Source organism: Odontesthes bonariensis, chromosome 7, assembly GCF_027942865.1.
Source record: "Odontesthes bonariensis isolate fOdoBon6 chromosome 7, fOdoBon6.hap1, whole genome shotgun sequence".
In the NCBI taxonomy this organism is placed as follows: domain Eukaryota; kingdom Metazoa; phylum Chordata; class Actinopteri; order Atheriniformes; family Atherinopsidae; genus Odontesthes; species Odontesthes bonariensis.
The window spans coordinates 1,824,378-1,851,146 of NC_134512.1; the positions used below are offsets into that span (position 1 = coordinate 1,824,378).

Sequence of the window (26,769 nt, forward strand, 5' to 3'; positions counted from 1 at the left end):
AGCAGGATGACACAACACCGCAGTACCGATTGGTTTCTTCTCAATGCTCTTAACTGGTATGCTAACCAAATTTCCCAGTATTATTGAAGGAATCATTGAACTGATAGTGTACATCTATCAGGCTCAATTCAGGTCTTTTTGAAACTTATTTAAACTGGTTTTCAAAAGTCAATACTCGGTGGCCTTAATCATAACAGCAAATGAGCATAAAAGCAGCTTGGATTTCTGCCAGAAACATTTATTAGGTATAACGACAGTACTCATGAGGAGCATAAATGACAGTTTGGAGCTTGTATTCACAAAATGAAAGAAAAACACAGTGGCCGATACGTCAGCATGGCACAAAAAAAAAGAAAGAAAGAAAGTGTGTGGACTATAATCTGAAAACAGCTCATGGAACCAGAGGTAGAGACGTATTAATAAAAGCATGGTATCCTATCTTTAGTCAATGGTGATGTACGGGAAGTATGGGAAAAAAAAATAGCTTAAGTCTCATCTGGAACAAACTTTTGAAGGAGGAAAAGAAAAGTAAGACACCATGGATCCGAATCGTGGTTTAGACCCTTTTCTTGCTGACTGGCTGAGCCAATCCCAGCAGAGTCATAAAGGCAGATTTCAGCAGCGTCTGCTTGTGTTCAAATTAAATGTTCTTTTTTTTCTTCATAATAGCGCAATAGGAAAGGAATCAAGTCAGTCTGAAAATGTGACAATTAAAGGTTACTCTCCAACATCCATCCATTAGAACTGAACTGAAAAAGCTGGATGTTCTTACAAGATCCTGATGAAGTCTACATTTCTTTCTGAGGTGTGGCTGAGTTTTCAATTTCATTGTTCGTCACCACAGTGGGCTCTGAGGTTTCTGTTTCCTGTCGGGTGTTGGCTACATGTAGCTTCTTTCTCCCCTCTTCTTCTGTACTGCCGTTCATCTTCCTCTCCCTCTTCCTCTTACAGACCAGGCCAGAGTCTTCTTCTCCAATGCGACCCTCTGGTATTCCCAAAACTCGCAGGCAGACTATGGCGGCCGCTTGCTCTGCAAATTTCTTGGATTTTTCCCTGGAAACAACACAGCCATTTTGCAGGTCAAATTATTTCTTAAAGGTTCAATGCTGTTTTACCTAGAGCAGACTAAAAAACACAAACTCGTAAGAGAAGTCAATTTTCATCAGTTGGCAGACATCTACAGCAGCTAAATATCTTCAGCTTATTGACGGCAAAGAGCAGCAACAATCAGCCAAGAATTCAGTGTGTGAATCAACAGAAACAATCAGCAGACATTTTAAAGTCAGACAGAAAAACCCTTTTTTAAACCTCCTAAACAGGAATTTTGCAAATTTGGGGGGCATTTCATGGCCAAAATAAAATATCAAATTTAGAATAATCTAAATGAATTTGTTGTTTCTCTTCTGATTAGAAAAATTACTGAAGACAATGTATTTTATGGCAAATCCATTTGTTTCTGCTGCAGTGAAAACCTGTGTTTCTTTGTAATTTCCACTAACACGTTTCATTATTTAGGGGGGAAATGAATCACAATGTGAAGTGAAGACTATCAGTTTTGTTCGTGTAGCCAAAAGGAGTAGAAACATTCCAAGGCAGAATATTTCCTGAGTAACCTTCATAAAGTTGAGTTTCTTACTATGGTGAAGCTTAAATGCTGCTCCTCAATTTGAATGATCTTGAGCTAAAAGTACCTGCTAAGTAAGTCACTGTGATGTACTCTCTGAAGGACAATGAATAGAGCCAATGCAACTATAAATCAACAGCCTGAAGATTTTTGGGAACTAAAATAGTTCATTGCATAACCCCCCCCCCCCAAATAATCTGAAACAACTTCTCTGCACTAGGACTCTGCGCTTTTTCACTAGGACAAAAAACACATACTGTGTGTGTGTGTGTGTGTGTGTGTGTGTGTGTGTGAGATCTGGCTTTTTGCTGAATGTATGGAAGAGCTATATGGTTGATATATGTGTAATGATGTGTGTATTATGTATTGATGTATGTTTGCTACTGGAAACCTTAATTTCCCTCGGGATTAATAAATGATACTCTACTCTTATAACGCCACGAGGTACAAGTTGCGTACAGTTGCGTTACACAGATGATTGTTTTATTCACATTTAAAGCTTGATCCATGACAGTCTCTAGCATTTTAGCAGATTATTCACCTTGTTATGACCATCAACCTAATTCAGGATGGTTAGATGAAGCATAATGACTGTACTGACCAGAGTGAGGACCGGTATTTCTTCTTTGCTACAGTCACAGTAGACTGAAAAGCTCGATCCTGAGACCGCTGCACCTGCAAACACAATTTACTCACTTTGAAACACTGATCATAGCCACAACATGCAGCTACTCGAACAGATGAAATAGGATTTGTTTCAGCTTTTGTCCAACACTGGTTTGCCATGTTCAACAAGCACTCAGAGCGCAAGTTCGATCGTAATCGGATGCTTTCACATCAGGACAATCCAGGAGACTCGCTTTGATTGGGCGGGGAATGCCAAAAGACTCCCACATCTTCATTTGGTCTGCTTTACTTTCACACTGCTCTTTCGATAGCGGATCGAACCGCCTGGACATAGTCACACAGTTACAACAGCTACCCGTTTGGGGTGCTTTTGTCCAAAAGCACTGACAAGGAAGGAAAAAAGCACAAGGGGAAGAAAACCCGGCTCATCGATTAGCCAGGACCGAGAACAGAAATGCGTCCGCTTCAGCCGGCTTGTTCACAACAAACACAAACAGCTCTGCTGTGACAGCACACTTTTCCACATGTGAACATGGGGTACTGTGAGGCATACAAATAAAAAGACTTTGTGCAGCATCTACACAAATCTGTTTGAGTCAAAGCCCAGTCATTTTCATGAAATCCCTACTATTGATCGGAGGTGATAAGAATACAAAAAAATGATGTGAACAGGTGGACGGGCCTGACTTAGATTCCTCTACAAGTTTGAGTTGCTTTCTTCTCAAAGGGGTTAATCATATACCACAGTTTCATCATGGTGGACAGAAAAATCTTACACCTGTTGGATTCATTTTGGCAAAAATTTGATTCATATTTTTATCAATATTATGTCCAACATAAAATTGTATGAAGCTGAAAACTTCCAGACGAAACATTTGTTTGACTGAAGGAATGCCTCAATTATTTACAGCTAACTTTTTCAGTGTCAAACTTAAAGAAGTCAGCATGAAATGATTTGAAGTGCTGGATGTGTGTCACAGGGTCACAGCCATGCAACCCTGGTCCACATCCGTTTGGCAAGTGTGAACCAGGAGGAACAGCAGCAGGTCAATGAAAATGTCTTTTTGGCACTGATAAGGCACCCAAATGGGAAAGAGGATCATGTTTTACCAAGCCAGAACTACTAAATAAATGGGTTTTCATTTCACCTGTGCTTTGTTCATTTTTTGACAAATTAAAAAAGCTGATTGAACATCCTCTAAGTGTAGTAATGTCCTCATTTTTGCCAGGTGATGTATTAGCTCATACATATAAAGCCAACAAAGACTGAACAGAGAGCTAATTGTAGTAATTCTAATAAAAACAGAGGTTTTCTCTACATTTTCTTACCGTTTCATACAACGGCTGCTGCAGTTTCTCCTTGCGGCTCCACTCCAGCAGGAACATTTTTGGTGTGATCTGAGGGGGGTAACACCTCCTGCAAACACATACACAGCCACGTCCCCTTTAATCTCAGGTGCAACAGAAAAAATGAGAGTACACCACGTGTAGACATTCATCAGCATTCCTTGATGCCATACAGGACCACATACCTGCTTAATTCGCGTTATCATTTTAGAGTTGATTTCTGTCACATCTACTTGAACTCCTGTAAAGGATTTAAATTCCCTGCGTTAATAAGGTCCCTCCACAGAGTTGCCACCATAACGTGGGGGAGTACCCCCCATGATGTGTTGTCAGGGGGGTCCCGTGGCAAACTGGTCCCAGGAGGGGGTGTAAAGCTGCTTTCACACTAGCACTGTTTGGTCCAGACCAGAGTTCATTTCCGATGATAGTTTGCCTCTTTGGGCAGGTGTGAAAGCTCATCCGTACTCTGGTGTGGAACAAACAAGCGAACTCTGGCCCACCTGAAAACCTGGCTTTTGTTACACTTGCCAGTGAGCCCCACCGTAGAGAGGAAGAGAGGAAGTGACATAAAGCGCAGCACATTTTGGAACGAAAAAAAAAACAGCCAACGGCAGTGCTGTGGGACATCACGATATATATAGGAATTAGTGCCGAAAAGAGGGAACCGGAATTCCATAGTGCGCGTTTGGTTTGGATTTAAAGTCAGACAACGGTAATTTGCTAAACAAGCCGCCAACAAGTCGTGACTAGCGACTCGAACATGTCTAATCTGTTCTATCACTTAAAGACGCGACATGAAGAACAGCACAGAGACAGCATGAAGATGCGACAAACTACCTCAAAACCAGAAAGGAAGAAAAAAAAAAAACAACAAACGAGCCTGAACGCATTGTTGACTGAAGGCATCCCCTATGACAGGCAGCCCCCCAGACACCGCCAAATCACAGACGCCACTGCCATTTACAAATTGCAATTCATTTCATTTACACATAACTTTAAGAAAAAAATACTATATTGGGATATAGATCGTTATGTAACATTTTCTCCATATCGCACAGCACTAGCCGATGGTGTGAAACCGAAGAAGCAGAGATGAACAAAGAAAAAGTTGGAAAATGTCTTGTGGGCAGACATGCAGTAGTGAGACCAGGCGGTTATTGCTGTACGGTCAGAGGACTACATATTACGGTTGCTTGTGGCTAAGGTTATAGCCGGTTGTGAACAAGCTGGATGGATGGATTTCCTTTTTCGGTCCAAGCCAATCAACAAGCCCGGCGGGCGGGGACGAGGGGTGTCTCTGGTTTGGGAACCTCTGGTTTGGGAACCTCTGGGATGTGTCTCTGCTTTTTGCTGATCATGTGCCTCTGTTGGCTTTAAGCCGCGACCTTCAGCGTGCACTGGAGCGCTTTGCAGCTGAGTGGGGAGCAGTCAGGATGATAGCCATGGTGCTCCTCCTGAAAAAGGGAGAGTTCTCCCTTCGGGGGAAGAACGAGTCTCTGCCTCAGCGGAGGAGTTTACGTATCTGGAGAACATGTTAAAGGGACACTGTGTAATATATTAAGTCATTTATTAGCTCAAATCAACATATTCATTCATAAATTAGTCCTCATTGGTGTAAAATGATCTCACTTATCCTCCTGAGTGAAGAATAACTTGTCTGTATCTACATAGAGCGGGCAAGCTCTATGGAGGCTGCCATGTCCTTCCAGTCTATGAAAAACGACGAAGTGCCGAGAGGGACATAAAGCACTTGGAATGGCGTTTTCCCCATTTTGACGTCACGTTTGCACGCAGGTAAAAACAGAGCCAGTCTACTCCATTAGACATTCTCTGGTATAAACCAGCCTGAACGGCCGGCACTTTTGTTCGCAATGGAAGACCATAGTTATGCCATGCCACAGGAGAAGGGATCCTCGTCGCCAAAAAAGCCAAAAAAGAGAATTGAAAAGGCAACGTGAGCTTCTTGAATCTTGACACATACCGCCTGCCGTAGTTCAACGAGTTGCAACGCACATTTGAAAACGTGAGGCGCCAGAGAGCAAATTCATTCGACTTTGCAAAATAAAAGTGCACCACTAGATGGGGGAAGAAATTACACATTGTCCCTTTAAGGAGTGATGGCTAGTTGGAGCGAGAGATGGACAGACAGATTTGGGCTTGGTCAGCGGTAAGGGTGCTGCTCTGCTACGTGGTGGTGAATTGGGAGCTGAGCCGGGAGACAAAGCTTTGGATTTACTGGTTCATCTTCGCTCCAACCCTTGCCTATGGTCATGAGATCTGGGCAGTGACCGACGGAAGCGGCTGAAACGAGTGCCGGAGGGAGGTCTGGGTGGAGCTGCTGCTGCTCCGCCGCATTGAAAGCTTGCAACTTTGAGGGTGTATTTAATTTGTGTCACTTAAGATCATCATTCCCTTACAAGCCAATTGGAATTCAAAGAGAATTGTGAAAACAGGGTCCCTAACCATTAGATTACAAGTAATAAACCATTTGGTGTGTCAGGTTAGGCTCAACTTATGGTCCATTAAAGCTGCCGTCGGCAGGTTTTCAAAATTCCGAGTCTAAAGTCGGAAAATTCGAACTGGGTTCAAGTATTTAAAACATTACAACAATATTACTGGGCATGTATTGTTGTAATGTTTTAAATACTTGAACGCAGTTTTTCTAGAGAAGATAATTGTTTTGTATATGGGAGTATCATCCATTGACTCTTTTGGGCTTTCACATACGCGCGCCTACCGACAACCGGTAAGTGACATGCTGTTTATAAAGTTGTTTTGTAACGTCCCCATGCCAGTAATGTGAGAACCATGCATATGGTTTTGATGGTAAGGCTTGTGACTTTATTGTCGGATGGTTTATAAAGTGGTGTGACGTTTCTGCAGTGTGCAAGTTGTTGTTTTACGTGGAAGGGTTAGCATTTGCCCCTTAGCCACCACGTATTAGCCTCGCATGACAGGCTGCGCGAACAGCGCAATCTCCGCACAGGGAGCGCCGATTTGCACCTGTCTGTGACCTACTATCAGTATTTGACAACCTCTAGCAATGGGATTGCGCTTCAAATGCCCCGGAGTTCCCCTTTAAGTCTCCTGAGCTCAGCTCCAACCTCCTCCATAGCTAGACACAGAGGTTGTAGCGGAGGGATGGCGACAGGAGTGATGTTGCTATCAACCATAGAGATGGGGGTGCAGCTGGACAGAGGAGGCCAGGCGGTGGAAGCTGCCGCAGAGGTGGAGGTGTAGCTGGGCTGATGAGGCCAGGCGGTGGGAGCTGCCGCACAGATGGAGGTGTGGCGGGTTCAGAAGGCCTGGCAGTGGAAGCTGCCGCAGAGGTGGATGTGCAGCTGGGCTCAGGATGCCTGGTGGTGGAAGCTGCCGCAGAGGTGGAGGTGCAGCTGGGCTCAGGATGCCTGGTGGTGGAAGCTGCCACACAGGTGGAGGTGTAGCTTGGCTCAGGACACCAGGCGGTGGAAGTTGCTGCAGAGGTGGAGGTACAGCTGGACAGAAGAAGCTCGTTGGTGACAGCAGAGGTAAAGGTGCAGTCAGGCGGAGGAGGAGGCTTGGCGATGCAGGTTGACATTGAGGTGGAAGTACAGCAGGGTAGTGGACGCAGGATAGAGGAAGCAGCTGTAGTGGTGGGGGTGGAGGGAGCAGCAGCAGAGGAGGGAAAAGCTACACTATCAAACCTGTTGTAATAATGGTTGAAAGTATTGGCTCTGTCCACATCACCTTCCACAGACTGAGAGTTCTTCAGTCTGTATCCAGTGATGGTCCTCATGCCCCTCCACACCTCCTTCGTGTTATTGTTCTCCAGCTGTCTCTCCACCTTTTTCTTGTACTCCACCTTAGCTCGACGTAATGTCTTTTTAAGCTCCTGTTGTACACTCCTCCGCCTTTCTCTATCCCCATTCTGGAACGCCCTCTTTTTCTGGTTCAGGAGGTCTTTGATGTCACTGGTGATCCATGGTTTGTTATTTGGATAGCACCTTACAGTCCTGACTGGAATCACAGTGTCCCTACAGAAGTTAATGTAGTCTGTGATGGTGCTGACCCTCCTGTCCATGTCAATGTCCATTTCATCTTCCTCCAGCAGTACAGCCCAGTCTGTGACATCAAAGCAGTCTCTCAATGCATCACTCGCCTCTGGTGACCACTTCCTGAAAGATCTGGTAGTAACAGGAAGTCTTTGTACACACGGTCTGTATGTGGGGTGTAGATAGACCATGCTGTGATCAGATCTACCCAATGGTGGAAGAGACACTGTCCTGTAAGCCTCCTTCACGTTAGCATAGAACAGATCTAATGTCTTTTCTCCACGTGTTGGACAGTCCACATACTGTACAAAGCCAGTCAGACAGGAGGATAGAGAGACGTGGTTGAAATCCCCTGTGATTGCAATGAATGCCTCAGGATGCTGGGTCTGTATCCTAGCAACGGCGTCATGGATGACGTCACACGCCGTTGCAGGTGCCGCCCTCGGTGGAATGTAAACAACGATGATGATGGTGTATGGGAACTCTCTGGGCGCATAGAATGCACGGAAACCAACTGACAGCAGTTCGATGTCTGGACAACAAACCCTCTCCTTAACGGTCACATTGCGGGGGTTTACCCATCTCTGATTAAAGAACAGTATAACACCCCCGCCTTTCCGCTTACCGCCGCTCGTACTCAGGTCTCGATCCGCTCGTACGGCTGTGAAGCCGGGTATGTCCACACATGAGTCTGGTGTGTTGTCGTTCAGCCAGGACTCAGACAGACAGATCAAACTGCTCTCCTTATACAGCCGTTGGTTCCGCACAAGCGCCTCTAACTCATCACACTTGTTTGGTAGCGAGTTAGCGTTTCCCATGATCACCGAGGGCAGAAAAGGTTTGTACCTCCACCTCCTGTTGTGCCTCTTTGCCTTTAGTTTCGCTCCAGCTCTGCATCCACGGTACAGCTTTTTAAGCTCGGTCGGAATTGGATGTTTAATTCCGCGTCCAATCCTTGACAGTGCCAACAGTTCTTCTCTTGTGTACACTGCTTTAGTAGTAGTGCACATTGTCAAAAAATTAATTAAAACAAAAAAGCAGATCAATAAAAACTAACTAAAAATGTTTAGATAGAAACAAAAAATGAAAAATGACAAATAATCATATAAACGATGAGAAAAATTGAGAGCTACACAGACTTGCTGCCGATAAGGTCGGCGCATAGCAACCGATTCTCCCCAAATGAAAGAAACTTCTCGTTCCGTATGTTAATAAGGAAGTGAATGACATAAAACACCTAATGGGGATGACCTTTAGGTCATGCAGTTATGCTGAAGTTTGTATATTCAAGACGTCCAGGGGAGATTTTGAGAAAATGAATCAGAATCATTTAATAAGAGAAGATGTTTTGGTTAAAATCTTAACCTGTGAAGATTCAGAGGGTGAGAATTTGCACTTCGAGACTGACGGTTCGCTGTAAGACAAAAAGGAAAAAGACGGATCGGAAGACAGCGAGGGCAGTGATTTCTACCTGTCGCCCCACAGAGGTGAGGGTGGCACTGGTGTAGTCTATTCAAATGTGGGTTTAATACAAAACTTAAACCTTCGGGAGGCTCGGCAACATTCCTGTGTGGTAATGTTTGTGTAAGGACCAGATGGGGGATTTCTACACCAAGGAAAAGACAGAGATCATCTCATTTACAACAACCTCTGCCCTTTGGAGAGTATTTGGGGAGTTTCTGTTTCCCCAGACCTGCGCCATAAACTAGTGTGTATGCATTAACGCCTTAGTGCTAACTACGTTGAACAAACAACAAATCCTTTTAGGAGACATGGGAGAATCAATAGACAAACTGGACTCCCTTCCTTATCTGGACAAAAGTAAATCAAAGAGGACACTCGCTTTGATGCAGCCAGACGAGAGACAGACGTCTCATGGAACTCTCAAAAGATTCACTTTCAGTCCAATCTTAAAACTGTACTAAATGTGCCTTATATCTTTGTACATGTTCTTTCAGGTTCTCAGTGAAATCACGAGCTGCATTTTAAAACCGATGTTTCCTGCCGTTTCTTTTTGTAGTCCATGGTTAACACAGGAAAATAACATTGTTGGTTCGTTATTCATATGTCATAACTTTAGTCAAAGTCAAGTTTATTTGTATTTCATGTACAAAACAATTCAAAGTGCTTCACATAAAATAAAGCATTGCAGCGGGGAGTGGAAGAAGCATTAAAAATACATAAAATAATATAAAGAGAAACAAATAAAATAATCAAAATGAATTAAAATGATTAAAAACAAGCAACAGCCGAAATAAGTTCAAAGATATCGTGCAGATTTCATGCATAGACACATGAGAAAAGTAATGTTTTTAACCTGGATTTAAAAATGTCTCCATTTGGTGAAAGTTTAATCTCCACTGGCAGTTTGTTCCACTTGTTTGCAGCATAACAGCTAAATGCTGCTTCTCCATGTTTAGTCTGGACTCTGGACTGGACCAGCTGACCTGAGTCCTTGGATCTAAGAGCTCTGCTGGGTTTGTATTCTCTGAACGTGGTAGAATTCATCAGTATTAAAGAATAATCCAGTCATGAATACTATTGATACACTTCCTTCCAGACTCGCCATTCAGACCACCCCAACAGCCCCCTTCCATGTCCACTTACTCCCCTGTTGACCAGTTTAGCGTAACGTGATAAGATATAAAGTAGTGTTCTCACCATCTAAATAAAACTGCCAGTGGAGATTAAACTTTCACCAAATGGAGACATTTTTAAATCTAGGTTAAAAACATTTATTTTCTCATGTGTCTATGCATGAAATCTGCACGCTATCTTTTAACTTATCTGGACTGTTGCTTGTTTTTAAATTCATTTGAATTATTTTATTTGTTTCTCTTTATATTTTTTTACGTATTTTTAATGCTTCTTCCACTCCCTGCTGCAATGCTTTTATTTTATGTGAAGCACTTTGAATTGTTTGGTACATGAAATGTGCTATATAAATAAATTTGACTTGACTATGGAGGCACAAATCTGATCATTGGAATTGAAATGTTGCTGCTGTAAATTTGTGTTGTGTTATTTTTAATTCCAACAATGATAAACTAACCGTTCAAATTTGACAGCCATTGTGGTGACGTCTCCATCCATGACAGGCCTGTCGGGCTGGCTGCTGCTCTGCCAGGCATCTTGCCTGGCTCGCAGCTGTTCCTGAGTCTGCTGGAAAAACTCCTGCAGCCCATACGCCTCACTGCAGCACAGAAACGAATTTGCACCATGTGACTTTATATGACTCCAGACAGATGCCTACTACCAGACACTGACAATCAGCAGTGTCACCTCTGGTTTTCAGCGATCAGAAAAAAAAAGCACCTCATCTCAGCGTTGGTCTGAGCCGCCTGCACCTGCTTCCCCAGTGGAGACTCCACCTTGTCTCTCAGCATCTGACACAGGCAGTACTTTGTGTTGAAGATGTTGTTGTCATACTGGATCGCCTGTGAAAAATAACAATATCAGACATACGCTCAGCTTTCTGTCGACCAAGGAAAACTTTACACTGACAAAGCAGCATTTGCTTTTGTGTTTTACGTGAAGAAAGCAGGAAGCCGTATTACCTCCACATGGATGTGCAAAGACAACTCAAATTGTAAAACTATGTGATGGCCGCACCTGCAGCCACACAACTCTGAGGTCGATAACCCCCACGGACCAACACTTTTACACAACAGGAGTCATCTTTCTTACACATGCTTATTTACACATTAGAATTATTTGACATTGTTGAAATACATTCCTTCTATTTGTAGCACACAGATTTACTTGATCAACTTTGTTCAATTTCTTTTCTTTTTTTTCCGTTGCTCGGGACGTCCTTTTGGCTGCTGAGGGCTGCTGGCATCAGGGAGAAGACGCGTTCTGGAATGCAGCGTAGTTACATACAGGATGTGCTGGTTGGGCCATAACAACCGCAGCTACATCGGGGGGGTAATTATGTATCTTATCTCGAATGTTTTGTATTCTCTTTGATTCATGAGTTACCCATTTAGTTACTCTTGTGTTTGATTACCGGTAATTTGAAGCAACCAACTGCTGGTTTTGCTCCTTTGATGTTTCCCCTTTATGTGTCAGACTGGTCTGATCAGCCAGTATTTAAGTCCTCTTTGTTTCTTGGGTGTTAGGTCAGTTTGATTCTGTTGATCCTGTTAGGTTAAGTTGCTGTTATGACTTTAGTTTAGTTCTGTTTATATGACCTCTTTTAAAGGCCCTAAGTGTTTTTTGTTTGTTTTTTTGCATTTTTGGGTAAATAATAAATTTTTTTCAAAAATTACCACTGTGTCCTCATGTCTAATCAGCTCTGTCCCTCAAAAACTAAAAGAAAAACTAAAAATAGAGTCAAGCAGAGATACAATTTGAGATAAAATCAATAATCATGCTGACGTGCAAAACATGCTAATTCAAGCCTCTCCAAAGTGAGACTTTTCTCACTTGTTACTTGTTTAAGACTGTTGGCGATGCAAAATTAAGAGGTGAGCATAAAGCAACTCACATATTTCAAGTAGTCCTCCATAACCTTCTCCACAGGGATTGGTCCCAGGCTGCTGAATACTGATGCATTCCACATGGCGGCACGGGCCAACATGACTGACGAGGCCCCGGTTGCCTGTTTGAACTCCTCTATGTCTGCGTTGGTCTTCACAAGATCCAGAGATCCTCCACTAAAATAGAAAAAAAGAAGTTCTTACATTAAATTTCTGTCCTCTGGAATGGGTCATTACGGTCTATTTAACTGTAGAAAAAAAAAAGAAAAAAAGGTAAGACCTTTAAATCTGCTTCAGAGGAGTGATGTCCCAAAGGTTTAATCAAAGCTTTGTTGTATGTCATATCATTATTGTATGTTTCCCTTTTTTTTTAAAATTCATCTCTGATTTGGGCATAACTCCTGTCTATGGATGTCATTTTTATATATATATATATATATATATATATATATATATATATATGTATATATATATATATATATATGTATATGTATATACACACTTGGCTCGACTTGCATTCTTTACTGTCTTGAAATGAGTTGTTTGTGTTCCATTTATGGAAACAAAAATATGTCAAATGTCTGAAAGCTGAAAAATGATTTACAAAAAACAAACTTACTTTTGAAAAGATCTTTTTTTCCCAACCCAAACCAAGTGAATTACAAAAAAAATTAGAATGAAACAGAAACAATAGGGAGGAGCAGATTGCAGTTTGATAGACTGCATCAGTATCCAATCATTGTGAACGGTCCGTTCACAATGATTGGATACTGTTTTTCCTAGATTGTACGTCCCAGAGGCCACTAAAACTTTTCATATTTGTGTCAAAACTTTTAATTAATTGGTTGCAATGAGGGTGTGAAGAGTATTTCAAGCAATATGTAAAAAAATGTTCCAGAAAAAGATCCCCTACCCCGCCTTTAAGACAAAGATACTCAGTCCAATGCTGCTGCACACAGCTGAGGGTTCTCTACAGTTAGAACAAAGTAAACAACAAAACATCCAATGAATTCCTAACTGCAACTTTGGAAGGCATCATATCTGAGACCTTGGAAAAGAGATTTGTGAGTGTTGTTATACGGCATTGTGCAACCTCTTAAGCCACTGATGATGTTTAGACGATCCTCTACTCTCCATCTGATAATCAACAGTCAAACACAACTACCCTAAGTTCAAGGAGGAACAATGAGTCCTCCAACAGACAGTAAGCTGCCCATAGAGTCCAGGGGCCTCATGTACAAAGACTTGTGTGGATTTCCAACTGAAACTTGGCGTACGCTCAAACCCAAATGACCTCCAACGTCGGATGTACGAATCTGTGCGCACGCATCAATTCAAGCACATTTCGTTTGTACATCCCAATCAACGTGGAATTGAGCGCACATGTCGGAGCACCCGACTCCTCCCTGTCCACGCCCCTACTTAAATACGCAAATGATGTTTTTGTGTAACTCACAACAACGTGTTCATACAGTAACGTGCAGAAGTGCGCCGGAGAAAAGGTGAGGCTGATTGAGACATTTCACACTTTACACACAGGGTTTATTAACATTTGCCCACAGAGACGATCAGGGGCTTGTTAGAAAGATCTTAAACTGAAGATTAACCAGCAAAAAACAGCAAGAAACTAACTTTAACCACCGACTAATATATATAATATAATAATGATGCTGTGAAGGCGGGATAGAAATTGGGGGCGCACATACTCAATGCGCGTCACGGGGAATAATATTAGGACAATTACAAGAATGAAGTTACTCACCAAGAAGCCACCCATCACGCACAGTGCCAGCCTGTAGTCTGTTCCCAATGATGCTGTTACTCAGAATGTATGAATCGTGCGTTGAACCAGGCCACCTCGCCACAATGTTGGTTAATTGCATTTACGCATCACATATGATCTGTACATCGATCGAATGAAAATGTTTCCTGTTAACATACAAATTCATCATGTGATGGCGCTTTTATAGCAATGTGTGTGCAGTCGATAGCTCCGATTACAAAATCGGCTCTCGCTTCAAATTGAGCTTTAATGTTGGCCTGTTCAACTGCATTGTGGGAATTTGATATACGTGGCTGAGATGCGGATAATTCTGTCCCACACGGCTGGCATGGCTCGGCTCAGGGTAGACTGGCACAGTCCCAATCGGTTGGCCGGCTCCCTCTGGAATGCCCCGGTTGCTATAGGAACCCCAGTGTGCACATCACCTGTATGGGCACAGGCAGCGAATGGCTCCGCGTTGTGTTGCGCTCCAACGCCGGCCGCAGCTCTGCGCACAGTTCTAGGAGGATTTCCCTCAAAACGGCTAATGAGTAATCAGTCTCCATCATATGCCAGCTAATCCTCTCTTTTGTAGTGAATACACGCTCTCTTCGAATTGCACCATTTGCAAAGTCTTCTAATACTGCTAAAGCAGCCATTGTTTTTAATGGTATGCATTGCACCACTTTGCGCATGCTTTTATATCCACTCGTGTAAATGGAGACACATGGGTGTATTAATTGTTTATCAGTATTAATTGTTCATGTGTCTCAAATGTGCACATCACTGTCTGAGGACTAATTGTTTTCACATTTATTTATTATAACAGTTTCCCAACATCACCTTAGGTGTCGCCAAAGAATCAACAGCTGGAGAAAAGTGCGTACGCCAGCCCTGAAGCTGCCGTGAGGCACTGCACATTTCCATGGTCTTTTTGTTCTTGATACATCTGATCGTTGACGTGAAAAGGTGCGTACGCCACTATTTTGTGCGTACGCACGCTTTGTACATGAGGCCCCTGATCTGCATGTCAGGGAGTCAGTCTGATCAGTATTACCTTTACAGACATTCTTAAAGGGATAGTTCACCTCTTTTGACATGAAGCTGTGTAACATCCCATATCAGCAACATCATTTATGAACATCTTCTTACCCCCTGCTGCGTCCTGTGAGCGGAGTTCCAGCCTCGTTTTGGTGTTGACGAAGGTAGTCCGGCTAGTTGGCTGGGGCTAGAAAAGTAAAGCATGTTGCTTCTCAAAACAATATGCGTTCAACAGAGTAATACATTTGCATCACAAAATCATTGTCCAGGAAAAAGTCAGACCTCACATCGCTTGGCCCTATTTTCTCTCCCTTCATATCAATGCGTTCAGCCATCTATTGTTAATCCAATTGGATTATTTTATGAATAATTATGATTACAATTAATTGAATTCCAATTGGCTTGAATTGGACTTTATTATCTAAGTGCCTTGAGATGACATTTGTTGTATTTGGCGCTATATAAATAAAAATGAATTGAATTGAATTGAATCTAGCGATAGCTGCACCTGTTACGGTGTTTGCTGCTCGCTCTGCACTTCAGTCTGCACAGTTTACACAGCCCGCAGTGATATGAAGGGAGAGAAAATAGCGCCAAGCAATGTGAGCTCTGACTTTTTCTGGACGGACAATTTTGTGATGCAAATGTATTACTCTTTTGAACACATATTGTTTTGAGAAGCAACACGCTTTATTTTTCTAGCCCCAGCCAATTAGCCGGACTACCTTCATCAACGCCAAAACGAGGCTGGAACTCTGCTCACAGGACGCAGCAGGGGGTAAGAAGATGTTCATAAATGATGTTGCTGATATGGGAATATTACGTGAATACAAGCGGATGAAATGAGTTTCCTCCGCAGGGTGTCTGGGCTCTCCCTTAGAGATAGGGTGAGAAGCTCGGTCATCCGGGAGGGGCTCAGAGTAGAACCGCTGCTCCTCCGCATCCAGAGGAGTCAGATGAGGTGGCTCGGGCATCTGGTTAGGATGCCTCCTGGACGCCTCCCTGGTGAGGTGTTCCGGGCCCGTCCCACTGGGAGGAGACCCCGGGGAAGACCCAGGACACGTTGGAGAGACTATGTTTCTCGGCTGGCCTGGGAACGCCTCGGGGTCCCCCCAGAAGAGCTGGAGGAAGTGGCCGGGGACAGGGACGTCTGGGTCTCTCTGCTCAAGCTGCTGCCCCCGCGACCCGATCCCCGGAGAAGCGGCAGATAATGGATGGATGGATGGGATGTCATACAGCTTCATGTCAAAAGAGGCGAACTATCCCTTTAAAACTGAATTTTGTAGGACTGTAGACTAATTTTTGTCTGACAGTGAGAGGAGTATCCCATCTGTATGCATTGATCATTACTTACTTTGCAATGATCGGGACTGAAACAGCCTGAACGATGGCCTGAATGTAATCGCAATGGACAGGATGTCTGGGACGCTCTTCCTTGAACCTGAACAACACAGATATGAAAATAACATTAATGAGGTTTAACTGCACGCAGCAAAAACTTCCTGAGCACCTGGTATATCTGTCTTCTGGTTGTTTTTCTTTGCTTTTTGACAGTTGGTGGAATAAAACAAGAACTTTAAGTCTTTTTAAATTCCTGACATTTTAGAAACACAACTGAAAGTAGATGTGGCTGACATGAATGCACCTCTAGGATGATTAAATTTGCAGGGCAAACTATATTATTTCTCCCTAATTTAACCCAAAGTTTTGAAGGTTACAAAAAAAATTAATCGTTCTTTACGTAAGTAAGCAGAAATGTATTTTCATGCATGTATGAAAATAACAAATATACAAAACTAAATAAACATCGAGGTTAAAAGTTACACGTATGCTTTGGTTTTGAGCACTCACTTCAAAGAAAATGAAAAGGGAAGCATGCTAACTTGTCCAGATCAGCAGCTTACCTGCCATGAACAGCGACAGCAGCAACACCGGTCTTTTCGATCTTCTGGACCAGCTGGACTGTTTCCTTTAGCTGAAAACACATTTCAGGATGCTGAACTTTTCATTTTTCACATCCCACAACAATCTGTCATTTCATGTTTCCCTTTTTCTTGTCAGCAGATATTTATGATCCGACTGAATTTACTAAGATTTTCTGTGGACATACATTTGAATTCTGGCTAAAATCCTAGTCTGTAGTAGACATCCAGAGCAGTCTAATCTCTAATGTGTTCTATAACTGAAAATGTTCCATTATTCTTTTGAAGGTCAAGTCTTACGTGTTTCCTTTTTATGTGCAATTACAAACAAATTTTAGAGTGGATCAAATAATCAAGGCGGAGGCAAAATAAGTTGTGGTCCGAATCTCTGTAACGGGACAGTTTATCAGCTCATCAGTAGGAGCAGGTCAGTCCACTCTTTTATGCATCTTATGTCTAGAACTATGTTTGCTTTTGGCACACAGAGCTCACAAACAAAAGAAATGGTTATGCTAGTTTTTGGTAGGGTACTACTGTTGGCTGCAGAGCAGTTCTATGAATTTAAAGAGAAACAATGAAAATGTGCCATGTTCTAAATATGTTACAGTAAAATAATAACAATAATACTAATATCTCTTATGCACTTAAGTGACTGATAAATTAGAGTTCACAAACAAAACGGGAGGCTTTTTAAAAGTGTTTCTGACAGTCGGCCTGATCAGGGTAAAATCCATGGAATATATGTGGTTACCAATGGCGACCAAAGGATTTACATTGGCATCACTGAAATGCAGCTGAAAGAGGTATAGGAACAACCATCTATCAAAAAAGTCAATTACATACAACCAAAACAAATGTGAATTGATAAATAAAACTAATGAGCATTTGGAATAAAAGAAGTTCACATGTCACATCTTACCGAAGGGAGTATTCGGATTTTACACGTCACTGGTTTACAAACTCCTGTCACAAGCTTCTTTAGGATCTACAGGAAAGAGGGAAGTACAAGGTCCAGAAACAAGCAATGCAACTGTTGTCTAATATAACTATCAATTTGTGAAAGAGGTTGATTTTCAATGAATGATCTTTTAGTGGAGGTACTCACAGCTTCGATCTTGTCAGGATCCGACAGAAGAGCAGCTCCCATCCCACCCTTCAAGACAGGATGGATGAAAGGTCAGCCAGGCGGTCAGAGCTCAAAGCAAGAGCAGGCTGACGCTCAACTCACCTTAGTGGAGTATTCCTTTGGGCATCCCATATTCACATCAATAGCAGCAACATCCTTCTCCCTGTGCAACAAAAGCGACAGCACATGATGTGCCAGGTTCAGCCGTGGCACACACAGCAGCTGGCTCATCCTCTCAGGCTATGAAGTGCTTCCTGTTTCCTACTATTTTCCACACATGCGATACTGTGTGACATAGACTGTCTGTTCTAAGATATGCAGACTTTCATGAACACATATAGGTTTTTTTTTGGAATTTATGGAGTCTCGAGAACTTTCATTTAGAAAATGACAGTAGTGTATCAATAACATGAAACTTCAGTTTTTACTGATACTTAATCATTATTCTGTCAAATGAAACCAGCATGACAACAAATAATATTGTTTAATATTGTTGATACTGTTTAAAGAAACCAATCGCTATAATGAACACATGAGCTGCTCTGGAGAAGGTTTTGGATGTAAATAACCTGTAGGAATCTCTGGTCATGCTTTAAACTGGTTCAAGTCCTATCTGGAGGACAGGAAATATTTTGTTGAAATTGGTAACTGTGTCTCAGACCAAATGGCTATGACCTGTGGGGTTCCCCAGGGGTCAATCCTGGGACCCGTATTGTTCAATCTGTACATGCTTCCACTAGGCCAGCTAATACGCAGCTATAATGTGTCCTCCCACAATTATGCAGATGACACTCAGATCTACGTGTCACTGACGGCAGGAGAACACGGGCCTGTAGATACACTGTGTCGCTGCATCGAACAGATCAGTGTGTGGATGCAAAACAATTTCCTCCAGCTAAACTCAGACAAAACTGAAATCATTGTCTGTGGCCCACAGAAACAAAGAGAAAGTGTTATCAGTCACCTTGAGACTCTCTCTAAAACCTAACTATCAAGTTAGAAATCTCGGGGTAATATTGGACTCAGACCTGAACTTTAACAGCCACATTAAATCTGTAACATCATCAGCTTTTTACCATCTAAAAAACATTGCCAGAATCAAAGGAATAGTGTCTAAACCAGACTTAGAGAGACTGATCCATGCGTTTGTCTCCAGCAGGTTAGACTACTGTAACGGCCTGCTCACTGGGCTCTCTAAACGGGCTGTAAGACAGCTGCAGTACATCCAGAACGCTGCTGCTCGAGTCCTGACTAGAACCAGGAAATACGACCATATTAGTCCAGTGCTCAGGTCTCTGCACTGGCTTCCTGTCCCTCAGAGAATAGACTTTAAAACAGCTCTGCTTGTGTACAAGTCTCTTCACGGTCAAGTACCAAAGTACATCTCTGACATGTTAGAGCCATATGAACCAACTCGGGCTCTGAGAACCTCAGGGAGGGGTCTCCTGCTGGTGCCCAGAGTCAGGACTAAACAAGGTGAGGCTGCGTTTCAGTTTTATGCCCCTAAAATCTGGAACAGTCTTCCAGAAGATGTGAGACAGACCTCAACTCTGACAATGTTTAAATCCAGGCTGAAAACAGTTCTATTTAGCTGTGCATATGACACCTGAAAGTATTTTATCTGCACTCTTAACTTTTAAATGAATTAATGATTATTTTAATGGGTTTTAAATTTCTTTCTTTTTTAATTTCTTTCTTTTATTTTTTTTATTCCTTTTTAATGGTTTTATTGCCTTCTTGTGATTTTATGTAGCTGTAAAGCACTTTGAATTGCCCTGTGTATGAATTGTGCTCTATAAATAAAATTGCCTTGCCTTGCCTTGCCTTGCCTAGTAAGTGCTGCCTTTGTGTGATTCTCCTCCCGATAACATTCTCTCGGAACAATATATAATATCTGGAACAAGTTGTATTGTTAGAGTGGCACTAGTTGTATGTGTCTCATCGCTGCAGGTACAGGTATTATGTTGTTGAAAAGGAAATCCAGAATATTACATTAATACTTACATTAACAGTTTTATGCTCGATTTGTCTCAATTTTACTGCAGTCAGTAGAGACCAGATCAGCAAACGAATTAGTCTTATTAGTAGTATTTACCACAGTCAGCTAAATGTTAATGGTTACTGGGCTGTATAGGGCCCCAGCTGTATTTCTATAGCATTTCTCTCATCTATTTGAGACAAATGGAGACATCAGAGGCAATGCGTGGTTGAGCGTCTTGCTCAAGAACACTTCGACATGTCTGAGGAAGCCAGGGTTTGAATCACCAACCTTTCATTGTAACTCAACTTATTTCCACGTGTCCTTCATTTTAGGAGAATGTAACACCACAAAAATCTTCCTGAGTTTTATGTGTAAATGCAAACATTTGAAGGTTAAGAACGCCTATGTTTCAGTTACTGCTTATTTCTTATTTCCATTTTCAACTAATTATTTATCTTGACTAAAGGAGATGCATTTTGTGGTGACAAACTGTCTAATAAAAAGTCGCACACTCCTTGCCTGATCTTACAAAAAAAAGCTGAGAACCACCATAGTGATACCCATAATGTCTAACTGGGGTTTTAGGTTTTGTTAAACCAGCTAATGCTGGAGACGCTGGTTATGTTGAACTTGCTTTACTGTGCACCCCGCTGGAGGTGATGAAAATATAATAACTGTCCTACTACCGTCATCTAACCTGTGGTTAGAATGGTTAAAAGGAGAAAAGAAGAGTCGGTCAGGGCTCAGAAAAGGGAGTGCCGGAGAGCCGAGTCAGAGCTCCAGGTTCATAATGAGACTTACAAAGAAAAGCTATGTGTGTTCAACCAGATTTTGCGTAGAACAAGGGAGAGTTATTTTTCTGAAATCATCAAAAACTGCAGTAACAACTCTCGTGTCCTGTTTGCTACAGTAAACAGATTAACAAACCCTCCAGTTTCACTGCCTTTAGAACTCATTTCTACATCTAAGTGTGATGAGTTTGCAATATTCTTTAATGACAAAGTTCAAGGCATTAAAAATGCAATAATTTCCACAACACAAATAACTACTCTGCAGCCAGCTGGACACCTAGAGCTGACACATTTCACACCTGTTACTGACAAAACAGTCAGAGACCATCTGCAGTCTGTGCTGAGCAGTTTGTTACCACAATTCGCTCATCTAGTCAATATCTCACTCCAGACTGGAACATTTCCAAAGGCCTTAAAAACTGCTAGTAGTATAATTTGGCCTAGGTGCTCTGCACGTGCTCCAAAGTAGTTCCATCTTTGTTAATCTTTTTGTAAAAACAGTTTAATTGTAAACTAATTCAGCCAAATTCTGAATAAAGCTGCTCTCATTTGGTTGAACATGTCAGAAAGTGTGATGCTTCAAGCATTTCCCAACTGTCGCTCTGCTCTATTAAAACCCTGATTTTCTGACTGCGGCTCCATCTGACAAAATGCCATTTAAGCAACTTACAATGTCTGAGGAGGAAATTCAGCATTCTGTATTTAGTATAGAAAAAAAGAACTTCAGAGGAATTACAGAGGGGAAACGTTTACAAGTATCTCACAAGACTTTCAAGTGAAGGCTCAGTGATGAGGATGCAAACTCACACAAGACGGGCCACTGCCAACGCTCTGTCTGGGTCAGCAGTTCCCTAAAAGCAAAAAGAAGACTCAGTACTATGTGTTAACCTTCAGCAAAGTGAAAGCAACTCAAATGTGTCCAATCTCACCATCTGGAAGACCACTCTGTCCTTCTCTCTCTCACATGTTCTAAACATCACACGATCATCTGGAGCTACAAAATCCACTGTCCCCAGCGTCTCTGACGAACAGGCACACAAAGACAAATGTGTGTCAGGGTCGATGGCCAGACAAGACACTGGTTTAATATATTAAACTATATATTACACTGGTTCAATCCATACAGACTCGTTTTAAATGACCTTCAAAATGAATTATGTAACTGTTGGATATTTAATAACTGGAATTAATCAATTTTAATATGTCATTATATTATAAGTGTAGCTTTTGTAGCAAATAATCAAACTGAATTAACAAAATAGTTGTCCCCCCCTTTCTGTCTTCTCAAACCCCAGCTGGTCGAGGCGGATGGCCACCCTTCCTGGTTCTGGTTCTGCCAGAGGTTTCTTCCTGTTCAAAGGGAGTCGTTTCTCTCCACAGTCGCCTCAGGCACGCTCAGGCCGGGAGATTGGACTGAAGACAAGTTTCAGTGCAATCTGTTGGTTTCCTTAGCTAGGAAACTGTTTTTGAATTGGCTCTTTATGAATGAATTGGATTATTCTATAAATTATTATGATTACAACTCCAATTGGCTTGAATTGGACTTTATTATTTAAGTGCCTTGAGATTACATTTGTTGTATTTGGCGCTATATAAATAAAAATTAATTGAATTAACATTTTTCCCTTTTTTTGTGACATTTTCAGTCACATTCAATCCTACCTTTTGTTGGGGAAAAAAGTTCACGTGAAGCAAACTTTCGACAAAGCTAACGCATACTTTGAAAACAAGAATAATTTGCTTGCCCATCTTGCAAACTCTTATTTATCAGATGTTAGTAATGAAAAAAATAAGGACTTGAACAAAAAGTATTGTTACCATTTACCACCCTCTGACACTGGACCATTTTGATGTCAATCAGCTCCTGGGACAGACAACAGAGAATCAGCAACACTGTAATGCTGACAGCCGCACTGACACATTGTGCGTTTCTGATAAAACACGTGTCCTCACCTCGCAGTAAACCACATCAGCTCCATAATCCAGAGCCAGCAGCCTCATGGGCAGAGTTCCCACCCGGACCATCGGGGCCAGGGCAGTGATATTACTGAAAGTCAGCCTGCCTGTTGCCATAATAGCAGCTCAGTCCATCTGAAAACAGCACAGATGATTCAATAGTCACACAAAGTTTCATCTTAAAGCACTGCCTTTTTGAATGATCTGCTGGCCGGGCTGCCAACTTTAACGCATTGAGCGCGACTGATAACTGACAATAGTTCATTCCAAATATTGCATGTATCATTCTGACACCAGAGCGGTGCGCCGTGGAACTGTGTAGATAAGTTTCTACGGTAACAATACGTGTCTCTGTTGCTCTGAAACTTTCTCAGCTTTTCTATTAGGTTCATATAAATCATTGGTCTGTTCTTGTATTTTTTTTTAGTCTTTAAAGATGACCTAGTGAGTATTAACAACAGCAGAGCTCTGGTTCAAAAGCTTTAATCATCCGCATCTCAGAGTGATGTGTTGCTTGGTTGTGTTGGAGAATAATTCAACTTCTGTTGCTGAGAGATCCTGCTTCATCTACAGGTCTTAGGTTGGTGAAGAGGAGGGATCTTTATCCAGCTAGTCTGGTAGTCTAGCTCAGTGGTTCTTAAAGTTCTTTTTCATTTATGTTTCAGGCACACTTTACTAATTATTATAGCTGTGTAAGAAACTCTTTAACTCAAATGGGGAAATTGTGTTTCAGCAAATATCTAAATAATACATGAACAATATTAGCCCAATAAGGTGAAATAACTCAATAAAATAAAAATGAAAACATAGTTCAAAATAATATACAGTGTAAGACTATGAACTAATAGCATAAGTGAAGCTGTCAGAGCAAAAAACATGAATAAAACTTATTTTAAGCACACTTGTGTTCAAACAACCCACTAGATTAAGTCTGTGTAGAAAATAGATCAATAAATTAGATAGAATAAGATCAAAGAGGGAGAAATTTGTTAAGTTTTGGGTTGGAGAGAGAGGAAAACAACAGACAAATGGGATGTTGGAAGAGCCGGAGGGTACCAGCTAGATAAGATACAGTTTGTTCAAATTCTAAAACATCCATAAAGACACAGGGAGTCAGGTTTAGTTCATTTAAAAACAAAATACACTATTCGACTGTCAAAGCCTTAATTCATTCTTTGTATTTTTTTCCTGCTAACAATGGTGTGACTACGTTGAATAAGAACTGACTGTAATTTTGTTTTGTTTCCATGTTATAAAAGACAGAAAAAAACGTTCATTATTCATGATATATTTCAATCCAAATTTACAGCCCAAATTTCACTGTGACCTAGTCACGTGAAGTCACATGATCTGTGATCTGTTCAGAGAATATAAAGCCAGCAGAGCTCTTAGATCCAAGGACTCAGGTCAGCTGGTCCAGTCCAGAGTCCAGACTAAACATGGAGAAGCAGCATTTAGCTGTTATGCTGCAAACAAGTGGAACAAACTGCCAGTGGAGATTAAACTTTCACCAAATGGAGACATTTTTAAATCCAGGTTAAAAACATTTCTGTTCTCATGTGTCTGCATGAAATACATTTTAACTTATCTAGACTGTTGCTTGTTTTTAAATTCATTTAAATTATTTTATTTGTTTCTCTTTATATTCTTTTATGTATTTTTAATGCTTCTTCCACTCCCTGCTGCAAAGCTTTTATTTTATGTGAAGCACTTTGAATTGTTTTGTACATGAAATGTGCTATATAAATAAATTTGATTTGAATTTTGATTTGATTTGAAGCCTACACACACTGTTTGTTAAAAACATGACAGCAATTCATCTTTCTAAGGGGGACATTGAAGTGCTTGCAGCATTGATCATTGCAGAAACGAATTGTGATGTCAAAACAGAGCAATAACTGTTCATACTGGAGCTTGAGCTGTAATGGACACACTGCAGTTTTCTTCTCAAACAGAAGGTGTCACTACTTAGAAAAAAAACGATAACGTACAAGAAGTACATCATTTTTACACACATAACTTAGCATTAAGGGGCTTGAGGGGCTACTGGGTCGTCGTCCCCACCCAACCCCCGTGCGCACCTTCCCAACTTCCTCCCCAATTCCTCTCAAAAGTTGGCAGCGCTATCTGTTCTTTTGGCCACGGTGCACCCTGTTTTCTGTCAGAGGATGACCACAGTAAACTCTTTTTAAAAGGAACAGCTGATTAAGTCACTTCGATTTAACAGGTGAACACGACTAAAAAGAATATTTAAATTCTTCACTGATATTACATTTTCTAACCAACGTCAAAAAATATACAAGACATAAAACAAAAATCCCAACCTTTCGAACAACTCAGCTCGGGAAGTGTCATGGCCGTCGAGCAGCATTTGTTCAGTTTATTAATCGTTTAATCAAAACTGCTGCAGTTACCTGAAATCAGAATTCAGCCGAAATGACGACAACACGATAATGAACTGAAGAAACGCTGAATTGATGCTCTGTCAAGTCTATTCGCTGACCGTCAATCGTGCAACATGACAACTGCAATTTTTCTGGATGAGATTTGGCGGAACCAATTGATCGCAGTAAGGCTATGCTAACACTCTAGCAGGGTCCTTCAAAATTGTTTCAACGTTACCTTACCTCAATAAGGTTTTAACCTAAGGTATTAAACATATTGTGGCTATATGGTTGTACATGTATGTATATATGTGTAATGCAAAACTTTCAGTGAACTAAACTCACCGGCATTTATGTATTGATGACAGCAACGTGTGGTCATGTGCCAGAAAATAAAGCGTGCTGCCAAACTTCCTGTTTAGCCTTGTACGTCATCATGACGTATTGCGCACACAAACGTAGATCAACACTATAAAGCAGTATATATTTATATATACAGTATATAAAAAATACTCACTCGAACATATATATTTATGTTGAAAAATTCAAGTGTCATTGAAATCTCTAATTTCTTTCACATACTCAGTACCTCAGCCCATCATCAACGCTCCAACAGACAAAAAGCACCATGTGTCCAGTTCAAATTTCAAATCAATTTATTGTGCTGCTGTAGTTTTTCATTTTTACAAAAAAAGTGCATTCAAAACCATCTAAGTTAATGTTCCATGTTATAATCTCATTGTAAACACTGAATGTTTTTCAAGAAATATACAGCGTAAATGTGCTTTTATTTGAAGATAAATTTGTGATGACACCAGCTGCAGCAGATCCTGTGCTGTGATTTTCTCCATTATTTATTCATCCATTCATACATTCATTCAACTAATGGCAGAACTAATCCATACTTATGTACTGAACATTCTTGTTTAAAAAAGATCTATATTATTTCAGTAACCTTTGAAAGCAGTTATGGTTTGGGTAAGGACACTTACAATGAAAACAAGCCTGTTAGTTGAAATGAAAATCTAATCTGTTTTTTCATTAGAAGACCAAAATGTCAGAAATCTTCACTTACAGCAATCACCACTAATCGATGACCTCGATGACCAAATATTTTCATTGACTTATGTCTGCAAGCAGTCATGTTTGGTTTTGTGTTAAAATCCAACAGTCTTATGTCAAGGTTCCAGTTGTGACAGTACAGATGAGCTCTACATTCATGTAGAAGTGAAAAAAGAGGAAAAATACAACTATATATAGTATATATAAAGACTAATAAACTTGGATATGAACAAATAAGACTGTGTCCCAGTTTTATTATAGCTAGGTTAGAAGTGTTTCCTTTTTTTTTATTTCAGTAACCGATTAAACAGACTAAATTGAAAAGCATAGTATTACAGAATAAAGTAGCCAAAAAATGGAGACACCACTCAGCTGCAAAAAAGTTCAAAATAGATGCGATTACTCTTTAAAATAAACGGTCAAATGGGGAACGAGATATATTCCTATTAAGTAAAAAATACATATATGTATTAGACAGTAACTTCAAAAGGTAAATGCATTGCTTTGTTGGCATGTAGAATAGAAAGGAGACATAGCTTGAGGGTTTACAGATTAGCATGGTCTGTTCAAGTCTAAATCTCAACAATGTAAACCACAAGGGACAATTTTTCCTCAAAAATGATCTAGATTAAAT

At 41.1% G+C, this 26,769-nt stretch overlaps 1 protein-coding gene across 3 annotated transcripts; it reads right to left on the reverse strand.

Annotated features, from left to right (window-relative positions):
- Positions 1-217: 217 nt before the first annotated feature.
- Positions 218-25,491, reverse strand: dus2 (dihydrouridine synthase 2). Of its 3 annotated transcripts, none has more exons than XM_075469227.1 (17): positions 25,419-25,491; positions 22,687-22,824; positions 22,552-22,597; positions 21,663-21,754; positions 21,541-21,584; positions 18,064-18,124; positions 17,941-17,988; positions 17,755-17,820; positions 16,818-16,888; positions 16,268-16,354; positions 13,024-13,080; positions 12,119-12,287; positions 10,945-11,066; positions 10,682-10,822; positions 3,581-3,668; positions 2,226-2,299; positions 218-1,053 (listed from the first exon to the last, which is right to left on the reverse strand). In XM_075469227.1, the coding sequence occupies exons 2-17, from the start codon at positions 22,804-22,806 to the stop codon at positions 789-791; spliced, it is 1,551 nt and encodes a 516-aa protein (XP_075325342.1). In that variant the 5' UTR covers positions 22,807-22,824; positions 25,419-25,491; the 3' UTR covers positions 218-788. The 3 variants fall into 3 exon arrangements, with proteins under 3 accessions (XP_075325342.1, XP_075325343.1, XP_075325344.1); XM_075469228.1 differs by lacking the exon at positions 25,419-25,491 and adding an exon at positions 25,104-25,177; XM_075469229.1 differs by lacking the exon at positions 13,024-13,080.
- Between the last annotated feature and the right edge of the window lie 1,278 nt (positions 25,492-26,769).

What these genes read in the sequence shown, in the direction of transcription:
- dus2 (XM_075469227.1), bottom strand. Translation starts at nt 22,806, where the DNA reads ATGGCAACAGGCAGGCTGACTTTCAGTAATATCACTGCCCTGGCCCCG. An exon ending in AAATCCGAATACTCCCTTCG is followed by an intron (nt 16,889 to 17,754) that starts GTAAGATGTGAC and finishes ATGTGTTTTCAG; the next exon opens with CTAAAGGAAACAGTCCAGCT. An exon ending in ATGGCTGTCAAATTTGAACG is followed by an intron (nt 3,669 to 10,681) that starts GTTAGTTTATCA and finishes ATGTGTTTGCAG; the next exon opens with GAGGTGTTACCCCCCTCAGA.